This window comes from Buceros rhinoceros, unplaced genomic scaffold (genome assembly GCF_000710305.1).
Source record: "Buceros rhinoceros silvestris isolate BGI_N320 unplaced genomic scaffold, ASM71030v1 scaffold3578, whole genome shotgun sequence".
NCBI classification, from domain to species: Eukaryota; Metazoa; Chordata; class Aves; order Bucerotiformes; family Bucerotidae; genus Buceros; species Buceros rhinoceros.
This window is the reverse complement of record NW_010427275.1, coordinates 30,347-51,812: the sequence shown is the minus strand read 5'-3', so window position 1 is coordinate 51,812 and position 21,466 is coordinate 30,347. Positions and strand designations below refer to the sequence as shown.

At 47.2% G+C, this 21,466-nt stretch overlaps 1 protein-coding gene across 1 annotated transcript; it reads left to right on the top strand.

Moving 5' to 3' along the window:
• Positions 1–1,866: 1,866 nt before the first annotated feature.
• On the top strand, positions 1,867–20,887 carry MRAS (muscle RAS oncogene homolog). The gene is made up of 5 exons (XM_010141805.1): positions 1,867–2,171; positions 11,908–12,061; positions 15,344–15,443; positions 16,755–16,834; positions 19,886–20,887. Exons 1-5 carry the CDS (start codon positions 1,979–1,981, stop codon positions 19,983–19,985), a joined length of 627 nt encoding a protein of 208 aa, XP_010140107.1. The 5' UTR covers positions 1,867–1,978; the 3' UTR covers positions 19,986–20,887.
• The last annotated feature ends 579 nt before the right edge of the window (positions 20,888–21,466 follow it).

Sequence of the window (21,466 nt, the reverse complement as noted above, 5' to 3'; positions counted from 1 at the left end):
CTGCTGCTCTCAAGAATTTATCCAAAGATATTTTAGAAACAAGCAGACTTAATCATGTGTCGTCGTGCTCTGAGAATTTTGGCTTGTCTCAACTTGGACAAGAGGCCTTTGCAGTTCTTAGAAGCACCAGCGATCTCACCTCTGTGATCACCCTCTTTCTCTCGTGTAGTTTTCTTTATAGAGGAGAAACTAAGACAGTTTCTATACATTCGATTCCAGAAGCAATATCCAGACCTTAATTAGAGGTCAAGCCATTTAACCTCCCCACCATGCAGGTTACGCATATGGCAAGTTATTCCTGCATCTGCCGAAGTTTCTCAGATGCAAGCTGTACCTTATCACACGTAACATGGTGCTGGGCTGGATGCATGAGAGTACATTCCCTCATTTAAAAAATGGAGGGTTTTTCTCTTCTGGCATTGAGCTGGCTCAGTATTTTGGATTAAAATGAAACAGTGATTTAGGAGAAAACAACTGCAGAAACTAGAAAATAGACTTGGAAGTTTGACCTTTGACACAAAGTCGAACTATTAGGGGGTTATGATCTTGTCCATTTGAAAAATGGTCTGAGTTGGCTTTTGGGCCTCTTAGGAAATGAAGAGTCACAGTGTTTAGTTTGTAAAATACCAAAATGGAAGAATTTCTGGGGAAAAAAAAAATCTATATTATAGGCTGCAATAAAATTATAGTAGTCGATGGCTCAACTTGCACTGTGCGCACAGCAGCCCTGAAGTCTTGGCTCCTAAGTATCACCTGGACCAGCTGGGGCACTGAGAGCATGATCCTTGCTTGGTGGTTTCAGAGAACAAAAGAGTTAAAGTCCTCTTCTTAATGAAGAAAAATCCCTGCAGTTGTTGAAAAAGCCTCCAAAAGCTTGCGTGGAGTAGTGGGGATATGGGTTGGGATGCCGACAGCTTGTGGAGGTTTCTGCAGAGCAGCCAGTCCAGAGCAGTCCTCGTCCCCCCTCAGCACTGACCCCAGCAGTGTCTGCAGCCTGACGGTCACGAGCAAAACCAAAGTGGATGGGAGCAGCTGCCTGCAGAAAGTGTCACCACTGCGGCTCCTACGCTCTACACCTTATGTCAAGAAAACTGATACCAAGGAAATCAACTGCCCTCTCTTACGCCTTATCATTAGGACTATTTTATTTTATTTTATTTTTTACTATCTGAAGAATCTCCCTGAAAATGCAGTGGTTATTCAGATTTGGGAGATGGTGACCCATTGGCCGTGTCGTTTGAGTGAGGATCACCGTTCCCCGTGTGTGGCAGGTGGTGGAGGGCTCTGCCTTCTGCAGGGTATGTACAAAACCTCTCGTCTGGCCGCTTCTTCAGTAAGCAGTCACTGCTGTTGACCGTTGAAATGGGCTGTTCAGCACTGGCTGCCTCTTCTCCTTTCTCCACACACGTGTGCCATTGCCCAGTTGTAGCAGTGAATTTTTTTTTCTTCTTTAAGAGTCAGTTCCTCTGCTTCTCACTTGAGATGAGGGGAGTGATGTTACCGTGCTGCAGGGGAAGCTGCTCTCTGGCTCTCTGAGCTGTGTCATAGCCACAGACACCAGCCTTCCTGCCACAGGTTGGGTTTTGGTTGGGTTTGTTCTGGGTTGTTAAAAAAAATGCAAAACAAACCCCACCTGCTGTTCCTGGCCTGCTGCCTTCTTGGGTTTTTTTCTCAAACTTGAAAATGAGAAGGAAGAGAGCAGCTAAGTGCATATTTATCTGCTGGCAGAGCCAGGATGGGCCTTTAACTCTGCCACTGCCGGTTCTGCACTGCTAAGAGATATGTCTGAGTTGCAGTGGAGTTGTCTGGGAGGGTTGGTGCTGCCTCTCCTCTCCTAAAGCACTTCGGATGTCAGTACTGCCTTCATCCTCACTTCTGAGGCACCAAGTGAAAGCTGCCTTGTGCATGTTCCTCTCTTCCCGTTGCTGATGAGTAATCAGAGATGATCTTTCTCCAGCAGGTTTAGCACACTGGAAGCATGGCTACAAGTGCTGTTCCCAGCGAAAACCTTCCCACATACAAGCTGGTGGTGGTTGGAGACGGTGGCGTGGGGAAGAGCGCTCTCACCATCCAGTTTTTCCAGAAGATTTTTGTGCCAGACTATGACCCAACTATTGAAGACTCCTACCTGAAGCACACTGAAATAGATGGGCAATGGGCAATTCTTGATGGTAAGCAAGCTGCTCTCATGGTCCCCTTTCCCTTCTAGCTGAGCACAAATGCAGGTAGACCTCAATGCCTCCCACAGCATGTTGTACCCTTTTGTCCCTCCTACTCTGCTATGGGCTGCCAGGAATTTGAGTGCAAACTGGCCTGTGAGCTGCGGCATGTGGTCTACCGCCGATCTCCAGCAAAGCTTCTGCTTCCAGTTACATTGGTTCCAGTTCTGCACGGAAATGTTTCTTGCAGGAGTGTAAAAACCTGTAGATCATCATAGGCATTTGGAGTGGGCTTCTACAAAGGGTGAGTTACAGCACTGTGAGGTCGCTATTGCTAAGGATACCTCATTGTGGTTAGGCTCCTCCCCTGGGAAATAAGAGTGGATGGATAATTGTATGAGGGTTATAACCAGAAAGAGCATTTAATCAAAACTGTCATCCACTGACAGCGAAGAATTGTAACACCTCTTACTCCCATCATTCAGGTATGAAGTTTTCATACCTAGTTACCAGTTTAATTTAAATACAGGTAGGGTACCAGCCTGGAGAGCTGCTGTAACCAAGATCTTCCAGTTCTTTGAAGAAAAACATATATTTAAAAAAACCAACCAAACAAAACACCCAGACAAAAGAAAAAAAAAGCAACCCAGAAAACCAAGCAAAAAACCCCAAACAACCAACCCCCAAAAAACAACAACACAAAATCCCCCCCCCAAAACCCAAAGCAGCAAACCCCAAACAAAAACAAACCCAAAAAAATCTTCATCCTGCAGGTGAGGCAAGAGCCCTGTATTGCCTAAAGCTGCAACTTAGTAGTTTGTGTAGCAAGAGACAGACTGACCACAGCCATAAGGGGAATCTCGCTGTTCAGTCTTGTAAGTTTTGGTTGGCTTTATGCAGTAATTAGGTATTGCATAAAAGCAAGCAAACATTTTCTGCCTTAATTATCCAAGTGCATGTATGTGGCTACCAACACAAAGGAACTAAATTTAACCTCGCTTGTGTTGCATTCCTACCTCCACCCTCTTGTCATGAAGGCTTTCAAGATCTTTGGTGTCTCTGCGTATGTGTCATTGGTGTGTGGGGACAGAAAACTGGAGGCCTGGTGTGAGTGGTGGAATGTGGAGGCTGGTGGGGTTTGCCGTGTAGACTGGAAGCTTGGTCTGGAAACTGGAGAACTTAGTTGCACTCTTAAGGATTTATCAGATACAATTTAGTGAGTACAAATGGTCCTTAAGAACAGCCTTGGCTCAGTGTTTAAAAAAAACCAAGCAACTTAATCTTGCCAACATTTTTTCATTTAAATATGTTGCTGGTTGTAAGCTGATATGAGATTGGTGTCCAAATGTGTGTTTTGTTGTCATCTGCATCAGAGATACCTGCTCTCAGTTAACTATCACATAATGTGCCTGCACACCTTTATTTTTTTTAAATGCTAGTGTTGTATAAGAGAAAAATCCAATCCTGCTGTACATGAAATCCAGTCTTTCGTTTTTAGTCCAGAATCCAGCCCTCTAAAATGAGCAACCTTCATCTTAGCTGGTATGGTCCGTGTTCTGCTGTAACAGCTGCTGTACACGTTGGTGTTGGCTGAAACAGCCTGGGGTTTGTAAGTTATTTGACAGTAGAAAAGACATCTTTCACTGAATATTCGGAATTTTTGTTTAGTCAAAATAGCAAAAAACAACCCTGCCCCGAGTGGGAGTGGGGAAAGAGGTTGTTTGCCAACAAGCAGAAACGTAGTGCTCTATTTTACTGAAAAAGCCTTTCTTTTGTTCAGATGGAGTTTAGTGGCTGTTCTCGGGCTGAACTGAATTCAGCTGTGGCCTTGAATGGCACGTTGGGAATCCCCGACTGTCAGAGCTCGAGTGCCCACAGATGTCTTGCAGCCACAGAAGTGAAACTGCAGCTTCCTTCTCTTTCCTACCACTAGAGATTTTGAACAATCCAAATGTTGGAAGGAAGGCAATATTCCTGCTTGGAAAAGCACGCGAGCCTTTACTGTCTGCCCAGCAGACACAGGGCATAAAGACTGACTGTCACATGTGTCTTCTCCACAGCTTTCGGGCATAGGCTTTGGATCTAGGCCATTCTCGGAGGTCACCATACACTTGGACAGCTGCTCTTGTGGTTACGCATGGTTGCACGAATCACTTATGGTGTAAAATTAGGGACAAACACGATAGGAAGGGCAAAGACACGTCATGATAAATTCTAGACTTTCCAGTTGTCCTTTATGACCAAATCCTTTATAAGCTGATGTTTCATGCAGTGCTGGGTGGGAAGAAGCTGCCCACCCCCAAGATAGGAACTAGTTTTAGAAGGTGAGGCTACGAAGTGAGGATATAGCATGAGGGGCTCCATAAGTTTCTAAGTTTGCAGAAACTGTTACTAAAAAAAAAAAATAAAAAGGCATCCAACAACTTACAAATAAAATAAAATACAATCCTCCCTCTTCCAGGCTGTTGCCTGAGCAGTTCTGTACAAAGCATCTCTAGCATTTGGTATCTGCACCAGCATTATGTTGTAAAAAACCCCTTGTGCCAGCCAGCTTGCATAAAGCATTTGGCTTCCCTCCGTGAAGACCTCCACCCACATTTATTCAATAGCACTAACTGGCAGCGTGATGAAATGTTTGACTTGCATTCTTCTCCTGCACTGAAATCTCTCACTGAAAGTAGACTTAAATGGAATAGACTTTTGTTTCAGATTTTAGACCTCGGAGCCAAACCTATGTTCAAACTCTTCTTTTACATGTTTGCTTTCTGGCTTGGGCGCGTCTCTGTGTCTATTTTCTCACCAAAGAAGAGTGTATGATAGTTCCCTGCCTCCCAGAAGGTTGTGGGACCTTTGCCTGGTGTGTTTAAGTTCCCCGCTACACAAAAATACTTTCTCGTTGGCTTTATGCCAGCTTTCTGAGACGGTCGATGTGGAGTTTGGAGGACAGGTGTGGTAGAGTGGAATGGGGCGCTTGTCCCTGAATAAAAGATGCACAAGCAATTTGTGGCCAGCTCACTTCTTTAATTGCTGCCACCCCAACGAGCCTTTAAGATCAGCCTCCAGTTCTCTCTGCATAAGTCGTCTTCACTTATTTGCTGCTTTCCGTGCTGAAACCAGCACAGTGATGTGTTTGGTTAAATGCATTCACATGCAGGTGCCATACAGACACATCAGGTCAGAATTAAGTGGGGGCCAGGTTCAGCTGTTTTGATTAGCTGTTGCTCCACTTGAGTTGTTATCATTAATTTTGTACACTCCTTCCTGTGTGCGGGCTAACTTAGCAATTAGCAGAGGATTTCTTCTGGTGTGGCTGCAAAATGCCAGTCTGGAATTATTAATCTGGGCACAAAGCCCAAAATGGAATACCTCAATATGGAAAAAAAGTCCTAATGTCTCAAAATTCCTTACGGCTCCTAAACCACGCAGAGATAAAAAGGCGGTGAGGAAGAGGAAGGGAAGAGATGGCCACAAGCGCATGGCTGGGGCACGCTGATAAACTCTCAGCTGTCAGTAGGGCTGTGCCTGTTTTTACCAGCAAAGAAAGAAACTGTGTCTGTGTTGGGTGAAAGGAGGCTGTGGTATCCCTCCTCTTCCTTTTCCTTCCCCTGGTATGATTTAGAAGAAACTCTCACTGCATAGGAGCTTTTTTATTTCTCTTCTTCCCAAGCCCCCCTCTCAATCCCTGGGTGCCCTCGTGTTGGGCTAGACCTGCACAGCCCTGGGGTGCACCCCCGTGGGGTAAGACCAAGCACCGTTCCTTCCCCCGGGCTCCCTCTCTGCTCTTTCCACCCGGCTCTCCCAGCAGCCTGTTTTGTGACGGTTTTCGCTGCTAGATGTCCCAGCACAAGCTATCTGCTTTTTTGCTTGTCTCCTCAGGAAGCTTGGGAACAATTTAGTGAGGAGGCCAGAGGGAAATCAAAGGTCACCTCAGACCTGCAGGCAGAAGGGCTGGTTTGCAGCTCACTTTCTTAAACTTTGGGTAGTATCATTGAAAGAATTAAAATTCAAATTATGTTTGTACTTTATTTGTATGTAGTGTATTTTTCCCTCCCTTAGTTGCTGGGATTTTGCAACCTTGAAAGAGGGTTTTTTGTCTTGTCTTGTGGGGATTTTTTTCTTGCCAGGAAAATTTTGATGTTGCAACATGGAAAACACAAGGCTTTGAATACTTGCCCTTTGTTAGAGGAAGAGCTCCTTTAAGGGCTTGCATCTTTGTGCTGTTTATTGATGTGGAAGCCTTTCTTCTGAAGGTCCTTCTTTTCTTTTTCCTTAAAGAAAGGGCAAGAATTCAAATACCCAGGTTTTCCATGTTACAACATCTGTGTATTTAGTTAGGGCACAGAAGAAGGGTTCATAAAAGTCCCAGTGTTTCCCTGTTGTGTGGTTTTTTGTTGTTTTTGTTTTCCCTTGAGGAAGGCTGTCACGCTGGAGGCAGTGTGGCTGTATCTGAGAAGGAGCAGAACCTTCAGTGACCAAGCGAAGTATCTACTTCGCCTTGCGCACAGCATGGGCATCTCATAATTCTTCAGGGTGACTTGGGGTGTGGGAATACAGAATATAAGCCGTGGCCCCCGCACTCTAGCTGCTCAGCACCCTGAATACTAATTCTTCAACTGAAGCCAATGGCTGATGAGGGTTGTCCTCTCCCACCACGCTGCTGGTGGGAGGAAGACAAAGACAGTGGGGATGGCTTTTCTCAGCCTGAGACTCTGCAGTTTGACTTGTCGATTCAAGTTAGGTTTTCCCTTGAGCTTAGCTATCAAGCTGCAGGGCAGCTGGGGGTGGAGCTTCTCTCTGGCCCCACTTTTTGAAGCAGAGCTGCAGTGCCGAAAGGAAAGGAAGACTTGGAGTGAGAAGCACCACGAGGAGCTGGCTCTATAACCTGTGGTCTCCTCACAGTGCCACGTTCACAGTTCTGCTCTTTGCCCCAGGCACTTTTTGTCTATTACCGATTAAGAAGCTGAAGAAGCAGAAAATGCCTGGAGTCAGGCTCCTTTGCGCTGCTCGTATCCCCAGCACTCTGAAGCCACTGACCCATCCAGCCCCTTAAAGGCTTGAACATGTGCTGGACTTATGTAGCCAAAAGGATTTCACTGGAGACTGCTTGCAAAAATTGAGTTATACACATTGTGCCTTTCTGAGCGTGAGATCTTCTCGGAACTGCATCCAGTCCCTGAGCTTTGCGATGTGCAGCCTGCCACTGTTCTGTACTTGCTGCAAGGCAAGGTGCTCAGAGAGCCACAACGGGCTGCTTGCAGGACTGGCTGCAGCAATGTGCAGTTGCTGCTTGGAATGGGCTGCTGGTGTCCAATTCGGGCAGTGACACCCAAGGGCCGAAGGGTAGAAAATGGATTTAACCTGCCTGTCTGGTCATCTTTGGCCCCTTAGGTGCCATGGACAGTGGTGACTCCCTTATCTGTACACCTAGCTGCCCAGCAATGTAAAGATAAAGTCGTAGGAGGGAATTTTGCCTAGGTGTGAAAAGAGAAGAGGAACCCACCTACACCACCAGATCTGAGCTCCCTGAAGGCTGGGAAGGCACTGTTTGAATCTGAACTGAATCCAGCCTAGGCTCTAGAAAAAGTAACGCCATGACTTAGATTTCATAGTCTGTCTTTGCCCTTGGCTTGGATGTGCATGCCTGTGTATCTGATGGGCACCCCGAGCACTGTCAGTTGCAGAGGCGTTGCCACATAAAATACTTGGAAGCACCAAGTGCTATCTTGGGCCACAAATTCCTGTGTATTCCTAGGCTCCTCTGTCAGCTCAGAAGTGCTCTCTAAGCAGCTGTACTCTTGCCTAACCCATCTGGATTCGCAGAAAAATGGTGTGGAGAGCTCTATGGGGGCAGGATTCAACTAGTACGTTCATCACAGCAGTTGGGGTCACATCCAGTGGAAAGCAGAAAAGGCCATCTCTTCACTCAGCAACCTCTTACTTGCAAAGCAGGAGACCTTCCTGCTGGGCTCTCAGCCTAATTGCTCTTAGTTTAGTCTGCAGCTGATTGTGTGACAGCTCTGTAAAATCGCTTTGTCCTCTTTGGATGTCTGCTCCTAGTCAGACATAGTCCTTGGCTTCTCTTGCTTCAATTTTTACCCAGACGCTTTCATCAATGTTCCTCCTCGCTGCTTCTTTGGCCAAGTTTGTGGGACCTTCACCAAGTTTGCTGTTGGCAGTCCCTGACCATGGGCTGTGCAGCCTATGAATCTGATTTCAGTTTTTGGAAGGTTCTTGGAGGTAAGGGAAACCTGCTGTGCTTTGGTCCAGCCTAGTTTCCACGTTACCTTCTATGTGCTGCCAGCGGGGCAACTGACAGTAAGAGGCAACTGCTGTTTTAGAATATACCAGGGGAAGAGAGAGCTCACAGTTCTTCTCCACTCATGATGATTTCTATGTCTTCTGACATCTCGTCTGCAGAAATGGGAGTTTTAAGAGGCGTTGAATGCTGGTTAACATAGTAAATCTCCGCACCTCTTTGGGAAGCCAGTCAAATCACCTTCCCAAGGTTTCTCCATGCTACTTCTCATTTCTGTAGGTGAGAGTCTTCTCGAGCTTTTACACCACCAGATTACACCAGAAGCAAAGCTGCTTGCACTGGCCCTTTTTCAGTGCTGATACTTTCCAGGACGTGGTACTGCCTGTGGAGGACCAGGATAGCACTCCCCTCTCTGATTGTTTACAATTCATGCAGCACAGAAGTGTTAGGATGGGGGGTCATCTTTACTAAGAGCACATTTCAAGTTAAATCAAGAACTTTCTCTGGCCATCCACATGATGCATAACTTTGCATGAATACCCCATCTGAGATTAACTGTGGCCTTCACTGCTTGTCTTGCATTTTCCAAGTGCCGTTTTAAATGCTGCCTGAACTTGCTTGTCTTTCTATGAATGCTGCGAGTGAATTCCCTTTAAATAGCAGCTGCTGACACAGCAGCTCTGCCTGTGTTTAGTGTGATGCCATGGAAAGCAAAGTAGGAGTGGCAGGAGCACAGTCTCGTATTGTCCTTTGGGTATCCCCACAACCCCCTGCCAAGGGCTTATCCCCTGCCCTCTCCGAGGGGGTGCAGAGCTTTGGAGGGGCAGCAGCTTGGAATGGGTTGATGGATGCAAGAGCAGAGCTGGATGCTCCTCGTGTATTTCACAGACAGTTTGCAAATGTGCCAGAGCAAGGGGAAGCCCCTAAGCAAATTACCATGCAGGATACGACACATCCATCTCCACCTTCCTGCCCATGGCTTGTGCTCAGGCACCTGCCCTGTCTTGGGGGAAGGGAGGGCAGGAGAGCCTGGCCCCCTGTGAGAAGCTGTCCCACTCCACCACAAGTTGGGTATGTATGTTGGAGAGGGGAAGGGAGCACATGTTTGTGTGTGTGTGTGTGTGTTGGTTGCCAGTGCTTAGCCCTTCCCTGCCATCACGTCCAGCTGGTGCAGGAGTCAGGTCAGGACAGCTCAGCCTCTCCTTACAGGTTGGGCAGGTAGGAAGGATTAATTTCCTCTTCTGTCCTAGCCACACAGTCTTGGCCTTATTCCATGGTAGCAATTCTGCCCAAGGCATAGAAATTCACCAGCACATGCAGTGTCTTTGGGTTGTTTTTCTATTCCCTTTTCTTTTTTTTTCTTCTTTGTACACTCCTTAAGAATAGCCTGGATGCCTTTGAGCTGAGACCCTTGTTTCCTGGATTTAGGAGGGTGAAGCAGGGTAAAAGGGACACCCGTGACTTTCCAGCAAGCTCCAGCTACTTGGCAAACAAGCCTAAATCTCAGGGTCTCTTCAAGAGCCTAGAAGCTCTTTTCACCTTAAGGGCTCGTGGAAACAGATATTCAAGACCAACTAAGGCAGGCACACAAATAAGACCGAACTGTTTAAAGGGCCTGCCATCACTGAACAAGGTTCCCAGGTCCTCCAGCAGAGCTGCCTTTTCTCCAGACATGCAGCGAAGGAGCGTGGGCTGGCTCATGGGGTGTGCTGTGACATGCAGCATGGCCACCTGTGGCCACCCGTGCTGATTCAGCAAGTAACACTGGCAGCAAAGTGCGCTTTATCGTGGGCCCATCTGGAAATCAGGGCAGCCTGAGTACTTACCCCTACAGGGAGCATCTTGCTAGGATTGTGGGCCCACTTAGACTAGAAAAACCCGTATGAAGCCCTGCTGCTCTGTCAGCAGTACACTCCTGCCACAGTCTCCATCCGCCAGTGCCCTGGGCTTTCTGCATCACTTGTGGGCAGCAGAAGCTTACGCTGTGGCTGTACAGCAGATACGGAAACAGTTTTCCCACCCATCCCAGTTGACTGGGCTGTGAAAACTTTCCCAGTTGTCATGAAGTCCCGCATTCGTCTCTAGGATACAGCGATGCTTTAGGACTGTCCCAGGGAGACCTTATAGCAGCCTTCCAGTAGGGGCTGGGGGGGTTACAGGAAGATGGGGAGGGACTCTTTATCAGGGAGTGTAGTGAAAGGACAAGGTGCGATGGTTTCCGATTGAAAGAGGGTAGATTTAAAAAAGATATTCTTTACTCTGAGGGTGGTGAGGCACTGGAACAGGTTGCCCAGAGAGGCTGTGGGTGTCTCCTCCCTGGAAGTGTTCAAGGCCAGGTTGGACAGGGCTTTGAGCAACGTGATCTTGTGGAAGGTGTCCCTGCCTATGGCAGAGGGGTTGAAACTAGATGATCTTTAAGGTCTCTTCCAACTCAAACCATTGTATGATTCTATTACTTCTGAGCAGCTGATGCACTTTGAGCTCACCCTGAGTTTGTACTGGCATAGCCTGAACAGATGAACTCTTGTACCCTCCTCCTGCCAGTCAGAATCCTGGCAGCGTACAAAGCCAGGGCCCAAGAGCTGGCACTGATGTGTGCATCGGTATGTGGCATTTAGCCAGAAGGCTGGTGTAGCTTGCTCTGCATGTGGTCCATGATGTAGCTGATGGGACCTGCTGTGAGGCAGAGTGATGGAGAACCAGTGAGTTATTGTCACATTAGAGAGGAGATTAATCTGGTGGGGAAGAGCATCTGGGTTGCTGTCACAATTGGGGTGTTTTAAGGGAGTTGAGCATAGATTTAGGCATTGTTGAGGCACAGAAGGGGATCACTATAGGCGATATGCAAGTCACTTGAAGCTTTTCACCTGTTTTAATTAATTCTCAATATCAGCACACCACTTGAGACTAAATACTTGAGGGGAGTTCCTCCAGGCTGTACCATCTTGCTTTGAAAGCGCATAAGTGTGTGGAAATAATATCCAGGTACTGGGAAGAGGAAAATCTTTATAGCTATTACTGTGGGTTGTCTCCCAGTTCTGCTTCACCCTGCAGTTTGTAGACTGTCCCTGACATTTTAAGTGGCTTTTACTTACTCTTCCAGTCTAGGATTTTTCCATGTGGGAAACAGAGAGAGCTGGGAGAGGGAAAGATGGAGGGCTGTGAAATACTTTGAGGTGTATCTTGCCAGAAGAGCAGCTCCCCAAGTTCAGTCGTCAGTATTTTGGTACTGGAAAAGGAAAGTAAAATCCATGTGGTCTTATTCCCCTCCATCTACTCCCAGCATAGGCAGACAGTGATGAGTGGGGTCTGGGAGTGTTTTTTGGTTCGTAACAAGAAACCAACTTGTCCATCCAACTTGCTTTTGTCAAATCTTGCAGCCTTTGGGAGGACCAAGCCCAGCGGAGGTAGAGAGGCCATGTAGGACTCATAGTGGTAACCGCAGCTGTAGGTCCTCACAGTGACTAAAAGCCTTTGTCTCTTCTGTCCTAGTTCTGGATACTGCGGGCCAAGAGGAGTTCAGTGCAATGCGGGAGCAATACATGAGGACCGGAGATGGTTTTCTTATAGTCTACTCGGTGACGGACAAGGCTAGCTTCGAGCATGTGGACCGGTTCCACCAGCTGATCCTCAGAGTCAAGGACAGGTGGGTACTGTGGAGCCAGGAACTGCCTAAGCCCATCTCCCGCCACTCTGGAGCCCTTGCTGTGGGGGGCGGTTGCACGTCTCACCCTGACTTTCACTTCCTGGGTGTCCCAGGGCAAATCCTCATATGCGGGTTCATGGACCTACGTACGGAGAGTAAGAATTTTTCACCTCTTCTGATAAGCATGTAGTGCTTTCAATGTGGAAAAGTTCAGTAGTGTTATGATGGAGTGAAAATGGGTCTGGAAGGGAGAAAGTCCTGCCTGAACAGTCTGGCAGAGCAGTGTGAGAAAGGCAGGTCAGACACCTTTGAAGGTAACTAGTTTGGCTTTGAAGAGGGAAAAGGATGCCCCGTGCACAGCACAGGCTCTTTGGGAACACCAGCAGGGGGTCAGCAAGTGTTCGGCCCTAATCATTTTGTGTGTCCTGGCAGCATCCTCCCTTCCCTGGCTTCAGTTTGTGCCAGACAAACCTTAGGAGGCCCTGTGTGATTTGGGGCTGTGAACAAGGGAAAATGCCTCACGTTGGAAGGAACTGTATTTCTTACAAGAAGTGTAATGCAGTTGATGCATCATGCTGTGCAACAACCATTTTCAACGAATAAAGCGTCTCTGCATGCCTGGGGAGAAAGCAAGAGAGCTTGCCCTCTCCCCTCCATGTGCATGCATGGGAGAAGGCAGCACCCAGAGATTAATTGTGGTAAGAAAATGCATCCTGACAGAACGAGGGGAAGCGGCCAGTTTATCTCCGAGATAACTCCCTCTTCCCTTCCCGGTTCAACAGGCGATGAATCCATCCTCACGGGGTGGGGTGTGAATTAAGCCCTTATGTCTGCAGCTTTGAAACACCTTGTTTTTCCATTCATAATGGCTTTTAATTATGGAAGTCATCAAGAAAACCCACCAGAGGGTTCAGGCCTCGTTGCTGGCTTCCTTTCGCAGCTCTGAATAACTTCCCCTCAGGAAGGGTGGACTCGTATCATGTGAGGTTCACAGCTGACAGCTCTTCCAGTAAAGCGTCCAAAGCAGAGCCCACGAGAGTGAAAAGTAAAGGAAAAAGCACCCTTTGAATTGATCTAAATGAAGAAAAATGTGAGTCGCTCAGTCTGCCTCCCAGATCATGACAATCTTTTCTGCACTGCCAGCTCACCTCGGGGCAAATGACATCTGTTTCTGAAAGCTGAAGAAGATAGGACAACATTTCCTGTAACCTGCTCCAAACCAATGTCGCTTTTATCTGATTTATCTTTGTGAAAAGAAGGTGCAGTATTCATTGTTTTGCTCTGGATAGAAACTTTTACCCCTCTGTACACCAAGCAAACACTTGGCCCGGGTGTGGGAAGCAGGAAGTGAAACAAGCTGGTGAGGTTGTTTTTGTTTCCGCACCCAACGCCACCAAAGCACAGAGCACAAGGAGCTTAGTGCTTGGTCCAAAACCTGAGCTCCTTCGGAAAATCACAGCAGTAGGAGCAGTGCGAGTAAAGAAACCATCCCGCCAGACCTGCAGGTAGCTGGGAGCAGAGCGTTGCCCTGGTTTTCAAGCTAATGGTCCATTTTGGCAACTTAAAGCCTGAAGGAAATGCAGGCTGCTGCGTTAGCAGGGCTGTTCAAAGCCTGTTTCTTGCTATAACTTCCATTAAGTAAAACTTCCAACCATAGTAGCTTTGTCCAACTATCAGTCGCAGGGCTTACAATAGGGAACAAAGTCCCCGTAGAGTTTTATGCCCGATGTAAACAAGGCAAATGAGATACCGTCCAAATGTAATCCCTTCCTTAACAATGTGCTGCAAGCCTAAAAGGGATCAAATAATCCAGACAAGCAAGTGTTTTGCTCCAGAATGATCAGTCGGGATATATCAATGCTCAGGTATTAAAAAGAAATCAAAGCCACATTATCAGAATGAATAACTGTCAGACTCTTTTAAAATGCAGAGTGCAGTACAGTGTTTTTCCAGCCAGAGCAACAGGGCAGCATGCCAGGGAGAGGATGGAGCCCTTGTCGTCTCGATGAAAAATTGCACAGAAACGCTGTTTGAAAATTCAGAGTTACTCGGGGAAGTGTTTTATGCAGAAATGAGTACGACCAGCTGCTCCTTCCCCCAATGAAATCAGTTCCAGAGAACACGGGAATAATTTTAGGAGGGCTTAAAGTTAAATAAAATAAAATAACGCTGTAATAACTGTCAGTTATCAGAAGGCACCTCCTCCCTCCCAGCTGTGGGTAAAGGCCCTGCAGCACGACTTTGCTCTCTGTGTCACACGGCCAGAGGAGCAGCTCCCACAGTGGAGGTGGGGTGGGCAGCAGGACCTCCTGTGGCATGAGCTGCCTTGGTTCTGTTTAATCACCAGAGATACGGGGATTTCTGCCAGGGGAGAGCCTGACCCACACACCTCCTCACGAGACCCTTGCGCTGGACATGCTGTGGATAGATGGGTCTCTTCTCAGACGGTGGCTGAGGCTGGTCACTTACGTGCCTGGTAAAGATAGAGAAATACCGAGTATTACTACTCAAGTAGGTGGCTTTGGTACAAAAGGATGGTGTTCATCAGGTTTTTGCTCTGGGATTAGAAGCAGGAGATGGTAGGTAACAGCATTTGGAAGCTTAGCAAGACTCTTTGGTTCCCTCCAGCCTCCTTCCAGCTAACACTGCCAGTCTTCCAGTTTGTCTTGGGGCAACAGCTGATGGGTGTCTTTGCTCCCACTCTTTTTCTCCCCAATGTGATGCCCCTCCAAGCACCAGTTCCCAGAGCCCATCTTTTCTTCCCCCATGGTTGCCCTCAGTGGATGACTAGGACATGAACTGACACCAGTTCCTCCTCCATACCTCGTCACCTCGCAGCAACAAGCAGCTGCCGAGACATGCTGATGCTGTGATGCCTGAACTTACGAGAGTCCCAATCTCCTGTTCAAGATGTGTCTCTGTGTCTGAGTTAATTTCCTGACTAGTTCTGTAATTTCTTCTTCACCAAGCTGGATCTCCAGGTTTAGCTATTACCAGGCATTGCAAAAGTGATGACACTAAGTCCCTGAAGTGCCTGCAAATAAGGATGAATGTGTGCACGCATGCAGCACGTCAAGTAAATTTTTACAATATGAACACGTGTGTAGCACAGCCTGGGGGCCGCTGTGTGTTCATTTGGTGTTTCTTTATGTTTCTTTACACATATGTGGTATGTCTGTGGCTGAAAATGTTAGATGATGTTCATCAGAAGGTGAAGCTTATGCTCAGTGTGTTTTATTGTAGTCTGCTAATAATCGGGTGGTGGGTTTGATTTTTTTCCAGGGAGTCCTTTCCAATGATTTTGGTGGCAAACAAAGTTGATCTAATGCATTTACGGAAAATTACAAGAGAACAGGGAAGAGAAATGGCAACAAAACACAATGTAAGTTTGCGGGTTTGTTTAATTGGTTGTTGTAAGTCCCATTACAGGCATTCAGAATTGAATTCTCTGCTTTTTTGGAGCTGAATTAAAGCATTTCTCTTACAGTCAAACATTTGCAATTACATTTTTGACTACTACAAAGTGGTATCTGTGCAGTTTCCTTTCAGCAGAACCAGTTCATCATTGAAACTAGGACCTCTGCTGTGCACCAGGCTGTAGCAAAGCTGGGGCCGTCACAAAGCCGTGTGCACAAGTGGTCAGAAGTGTGAAATGTTCAAAATGAGAAAATAAAGTGCCCTCTCCTGGAGTGAAAAGGCGGGGTCAGATATTAGCAAATGTACCCAGGTGTCCATCGGAAGGGACTTTGTTAAAGCTGATGAAGTTACAGGGTTACCTATATGCAGCTGGCCCACTGTCTTAGCTCTGTGTTATTTGTGTCATAGTTTAGCCTGAGAAAGCGGTCTTGGGTGGGTGTAGATCACATGCTGCTCCTCTAATCCCCTCTAAATGCCGGCAGTCCTGAATGCCCGGCGGGAGACAACACCTCCCATAAGCGGAACTGAATGGAAAGGTAAAGGCAGACAAACCTGAGACCTCTTGGTGGCTTGCTGCACCTAAATGACAAGCTGTGCCATGCTTCTCAGCCACCCCCGACGGGAGTTTGGCAGAGCAGGTTCACTCCCTCCCCAAGGAAGCTCATTTCTGTCGGAGCCAGGACACCTGAACTGCAACACCACATGTTACACCCATCTGTGTGCGCACGCTTTGGAAAAGCCGTGTACAGAAATACCGTGTCAGAGGTGGTTTTATAAATCTGCCAGTGTGCTGGACAAGCACTCTAGGAGGCCCCATCTGGCTGTCAGACTTTGAAGATGATCATTTTACACTGAAGGGGAATTGTAGTCATGAAATATTCATGCAGTAGTCCTAATAAAACGTGGCAAGCAAGAATTTTTGGCAAGTGCTCATCTTTCGACAACCTTTTGCTATTTTCATGTCTGCAAGCACAGCTTAGGGGAAGAGAACATCTGCCAACATGAAGTCTATGATTATTTTTCCCCAAACCTGGAGCTCTAATAGCAGCTGGTTTGCCTGGTGCTTATTCTGGACCTTTTGTAAGCACTCGCTGACCTTGCTGTGAGTGTGAAGGTGTTGATAACAGTGTCATGACAACACTTTGTTTACCGGTCTTTCCCTGGTTTCTTAGAAACCCGATTTCTCCAGCCTTTAGGGTTTTTCATTTTGAAACTCGTTTGCTACCAACACGTAGGCTGTTAGTAATCTCTTCCGTGGCACACTTCTCTCCTCCAGATTCCCTATATAGAAACCAGTGCCAAGGACCCACCTCTGAATGTTGACAAGGCTTTCCATGATCTGGTGAGGGTGATAAGGTAAGCTGCAAGCGCTTCGCTTGCTGACTGCCCGTGGACGGGAAGTGCAGGAGTCCTGGCCTGGAGAGCCAGGAGCCAGCTTTTGGGGAGCAGGAGCCAAAAGGTTTGGTTGGAGGTGGGAGGATTCTGGGGTTTGTTAAACTTTCTTGTCCTGTATCTGCAGAAGGTTGTCACTAGCACTTGATTACGCTTGCAGGATGTCAGCGCTAGGCAGGTTGAGAATTACCTGTGGCCAGGATGAAAATATATTATTCAGTGAACAGTGCAAAGCCTACGTTAACGATGAGCATTAAAAGGCTGGTGTTAAAAGCTCTGGACTAGCACTTTGAGTTTTCATAGTTTTGTCCTCTCAGGGTCTTGTGTTGCCAGAGGTTGAAAAGAACTGGCAAAAAAATTCTGCAACACTCTAATGCTCTAGGTGACTTCTAACATTTTGAGCTCACTAAGTGGAAAAAATTAAGCCACTTTGTATGAGAAACAGCATGATCTAATGGCTAAGCCACAGGTTTCCTCCTCGGACTGCAGAGGTTTGTTCCCGGTTTTGGCATGAGCTGACTTTGCTCACTTTGGCAAACGCCCGCTCCCCAGGCGACCCCCTGCTCTGGCTGCCAGTGGGGAGGAACTGCCTCCCCAGATCCCAGCTGCCCTGCAGGAAAAGAGCTGCACGCACATCTCGGCATCTCAGCTGATAACCTCCAATCTCTCCGAGTACCAGTTGTCTGCCAGATTTTTCAGGGCCCTCATTTTTCATGTTTTGGGAGGGTGCTGAGCTGAAATCATGCTCCTCCCTGCTGTGCAGTCGAAGTGCCTCACTTGGCAATTAAACCTTGAGGCATTTATTCACAGCGTATCTGTACTTGTGAATATCTTAGCACAGCCTCGCGTCAGCCTCCGTCAAAAGCAGATGGTACTGCCCACTCTTCCCACATGTCTCAAAGCAGGGGGCAGAAAGTCTTTGGAGAACTGCAGAGCTGAGCTGGAAATGTCCCAAGCTATTTCCCAACTGTTATGTAACTCAGCATTAACTGGCCAGGTATTACTTTTGTGTTATGAGCTCTTATCACCATCTAGTCTACTGTGGGGGAAAAAAAAACATAGCCAAAATAAGATGGTGAGGCTCTCTTTGCTTGCTCTGCATAATGCAACTCCAGACAGGCCGGAAGGAGTGTTGTAATGAGACATCACTGAATTCAAGCCCTGAAAATGCACTCCATAACCTCAAAAATAGGTGAGGAACCTCAGTTCCCTGAATAGTTACCGTGAAAGTAATTTCCACCAAGTGAAACCCTCTGTGGCATCGAGGGCACCGGAGATGTTCGCAGGAGCTGGAACCAGGGTTAAGTCAGAGAGCAGAGAGGTGCTGTGTGATCTAGCTGTTCTTTCACCACAAAGCAGCTTCCCTTGGTCTTTGGACATTGCACAGTGTCTACAGCCATAGGACGCATCACCCACCCAAAAGTATTGCTTTTCTTTAAGTGAGCTTTTCTGAGTAAAATGTGAATTTACAGTTCCCTAATAACTATGTCATTCCTGGAGAGCTTTGGAAACGTGGACGCTCCTTGGAGCCCCTGTGGGTTTTCAGGGTGAAGACGCTTGTTCAGGGCTGGCGCTGTCTGTGCTCCTTGCACTTGGCTGATTCCCAGTTTGTTTAGCTTCAAGCAAGAAACTGTTGTCTGGAGTTAATGCAGAAAAGAGTGGGGTGATTGAGTCCACCCGACAGATCTTTTAAACTTCCTGACACCCCTTTTATGCACAAGGATTGTTGCAGCAGAAATCTTGAGAGGGCACGGAACGTGGTTTTCTGGATCTCTAAACCAGTTCCAGAACACCGTGAACAGCTTGTGGCCCCTTAGGGTTTATCCAAATTAAAGGGGTTTTTTTAATTTCAGCTTTCTGGTTTGGAGCTTTAAAGTTTTAGGATTTTCATGCCTCTAGCCTTCATACTCACTGAAAAAGAAAAATCTTATTAGTCAAAGCTGAGTTTTTCAGGTGGTTACAAGCATTTGGGAGCTGAGGTGGCTAAAGCCACCATCCTGGTCTGGACGACTTGGTCTGACAGTCAGTTTAGTGCCTGGCGTATTACATAGCCAAGGGGTGGGTTTTGAACTATTCAAACTCTCAGGTTGGTTATTTAGTCACCATTTGAATCTACGGAAGTTGCTGGTGTTCATATGGTTTGTCTTGCAATAAAATCTACAGTCTACAGGCTGCCTATCGAGTGTTTGAACCACAAAGTCATCTTCTATTGATTTTGCACTGCTGGGCTGAGAGGCTGCTGCAAACAGAGTTACCAACAGGCAGCTGGGCGATGCCTCATCTTAATGAAAGGGGAAAAGCCCTCCACGTAACGTTTCAGAGGTTGCTCACAACCCCCTGACTGATGGGAGCTGCTGCAGCACAGCACAGGAGTGCTCTCAGCTGCGTGTTCCTGGTGGCTGTGACTTCAGACAGCCAGAGACATCTTTCTGGGCAGCTCGCTCTCTGTGCTCTGGTGCTCTTCACAGCTTACAGGGGAGACCAGAGCACCATTGGCAGCAGACTCTGTTTTTCCATTATTGATTTTTAGCCCTGCTCCATAACCAAGTCAACAGCAGTGCGGCTGGCTAAGGGCAATGTCAGCTCAAAGCAAATCTTTCCAGGAGGGTTTTTCTCTCTGCGCTCTGTATCTCTTTCGTCCTCTTCCCTAATGAGCGTTAGCAACAGTGTGATGGATGACATTGCGTTGCTTAGAGCATCCCTGTTTCCCAGAGCAGCCTCTGTCAGGGGAGGAGGCAGCAACCAGAGGCATAGTGCCCTAGCAGGACATATATCCCTGCCTTAATTTTTTCTTACGGCTTCCTTCCTCCTCCCTTAAAAACGCAGGCGGTTGTCTTGTTCACTGTGTGGCATGTGGTGGAAGGGGTATATGGAGATATATATGCAAATACACATATGCAAATAAACATATGCACACCAAGGTGCTGTTCTGGTGGCTGTCTGGGGCTCTGGATGCTGACGTCCCACCAAGCCTTGTGTGTCACCTGCTTATCTTCCTCTCTGTCTCCTACACAGGCAACAGATCCCGGAGAAAAGCCAGAAGAAGAAGAAAAAGACCAAATGGCGAGGGGACAGAGCCACAGGCTCCCACAAACTCCAGTGTGTGATTTTGTGATGGGATTGCCTGGGAGTGCCTTGGACACCTCCCTCCTCCCCCTTTGACCCACCGCCAACCCAGGCGAGAAGCAGCAGCGTGAGGCCCGCTCAGCCCCGCTGCCCCTCCAGGCTCCCCACAGCAGCTGGGGCTCGGAGGAGGCGGCTTGATGGGGTCTGGACCCCCATAGAGGGGGGCTGTGCGTCAGGGTCGGCGTGGGAGCCGTGCAAATGGGAGGCAGAAGGGATCAGCAGGACCTTGACTCTTGAACATCCCCTGCGCCTTCCAGGGGCCTCCATGATGTTTATTAAAAAGAAAAAAAAGGGAGAAAAAAAAGAAAAAAAAAAGTGTTGGTTTTATCTGCAAACATTTCTCCTTGTGACCCATTTCTGAACAGCCATGAATAGCCCCCCTGTTTGGTACAGTTGTTTGTGTATGTGTGGAGGAAGGGAAAGGGCTTTTCTTTCTCCAAATTTTCTTTTTTTTTCCTCTTCTCCTTTTTCGTTGCTTGCTCAGCGAGTGTTGGGTTGCAGAGAAACATGGCTGGGGTTAGATTTTTTGCACTGAACTCCCTCTTAGGCGGCAGTGCCAAAACACGACTTCATATGAAAGTGCATAGATTTGGAGGAAGAAAATGAATTCCAGCTGCTCTGGGTGCTCCAGACATTGTGTCAGACTCTGGAGGGCAGCCAGCTCACAGACCATAAACTCCAGCTTAGGAAAGGAGGTTTGGGCTTGGATTAATTTTTTTTTTCCTTCCCCTTTGTCGAGAGGTTTTGTTTCTGTTTTGTAATTTGGGGCATGTCAAAGTTAAGATGTTTTGTTAACCTGCAGGTATTTAAATTAAAGTAATTTACAAATGGAAGGGTATGTCGTCTGTAAAGGAGGGGAGGGAGAGAGGAAGTACAACCCGAAATGAAATTGTTATCTGGGTGTTAAATTTCTCCCTCATAAATGTGTGTAAATGTGGTGTGATCTAAATCCCTCTTTATTATTCCTTAACCTTTCTCTGCAAAGCCACTCTTAGACAGATGAATTGTTTTGCTTTTCCCAGGCTCATCTCAGAGGCGCAAAAAGAATCTGTTTATGGGCTTTGGCTCAATGTTTCTTCGTTTCTTCTTCCTCCTCTGCTGAGAGTTGGTGACTTGAAAGGAGGAGGTGTTTTGAAAGTGATTCAAGTGGGATGTGTCTCTTCATAAGCTTACTACTTCTAAAATGTCTCCCTGTGAAGAGCGAAGACTAAATATCTTTATGCCTTCTAAAAAGGCAAGGCAAAAAACCCGCAGCCGTTCAAGCTGCCATCTGGGGCACTGGAATATAATTGTGCATATCTCGGAGGGGCCACATTTTCTTTCACGCCTATCCTGGCACTAAGAATTCTGTGGCAAATTTTTCTTTTAATTTAATGGATTGTCATCTGCTGGTCTGAAGCCATCGGCTCCATTCGCAGGGTCACCAAACCCATTTAAAAGTAACAAATTGCTTTTCATCGTCTTGAATCC

What these genes read in the sequence shown, in the direction of transcription:
- MRAS (XM_010141805.1), top strand. Translation starts at nt 1,979, where the DNA reads ATGGCTACAAGTGCTGTTCCCAGCGAAAACCTTCCCACATACAAGCTG. An exon ending in AAATGGCAACAAAACACAAT is followed by an intron (nt 15,444 to 16,754) that starts GTAAGTTTGCGG and finishes TCTCTCCTCCAG; the next exon opens with ATTCCCTATATAGAAACCAG. An exon ending in GATCTGGTGAGGGTGATAAG is followed by an intron (nt 16,835 to 19,885) that starts GTAAGCTGCAAG and finishes TCTCCTACACAG; the next exon opens with GCAACAGATCCCGGAGAAAA.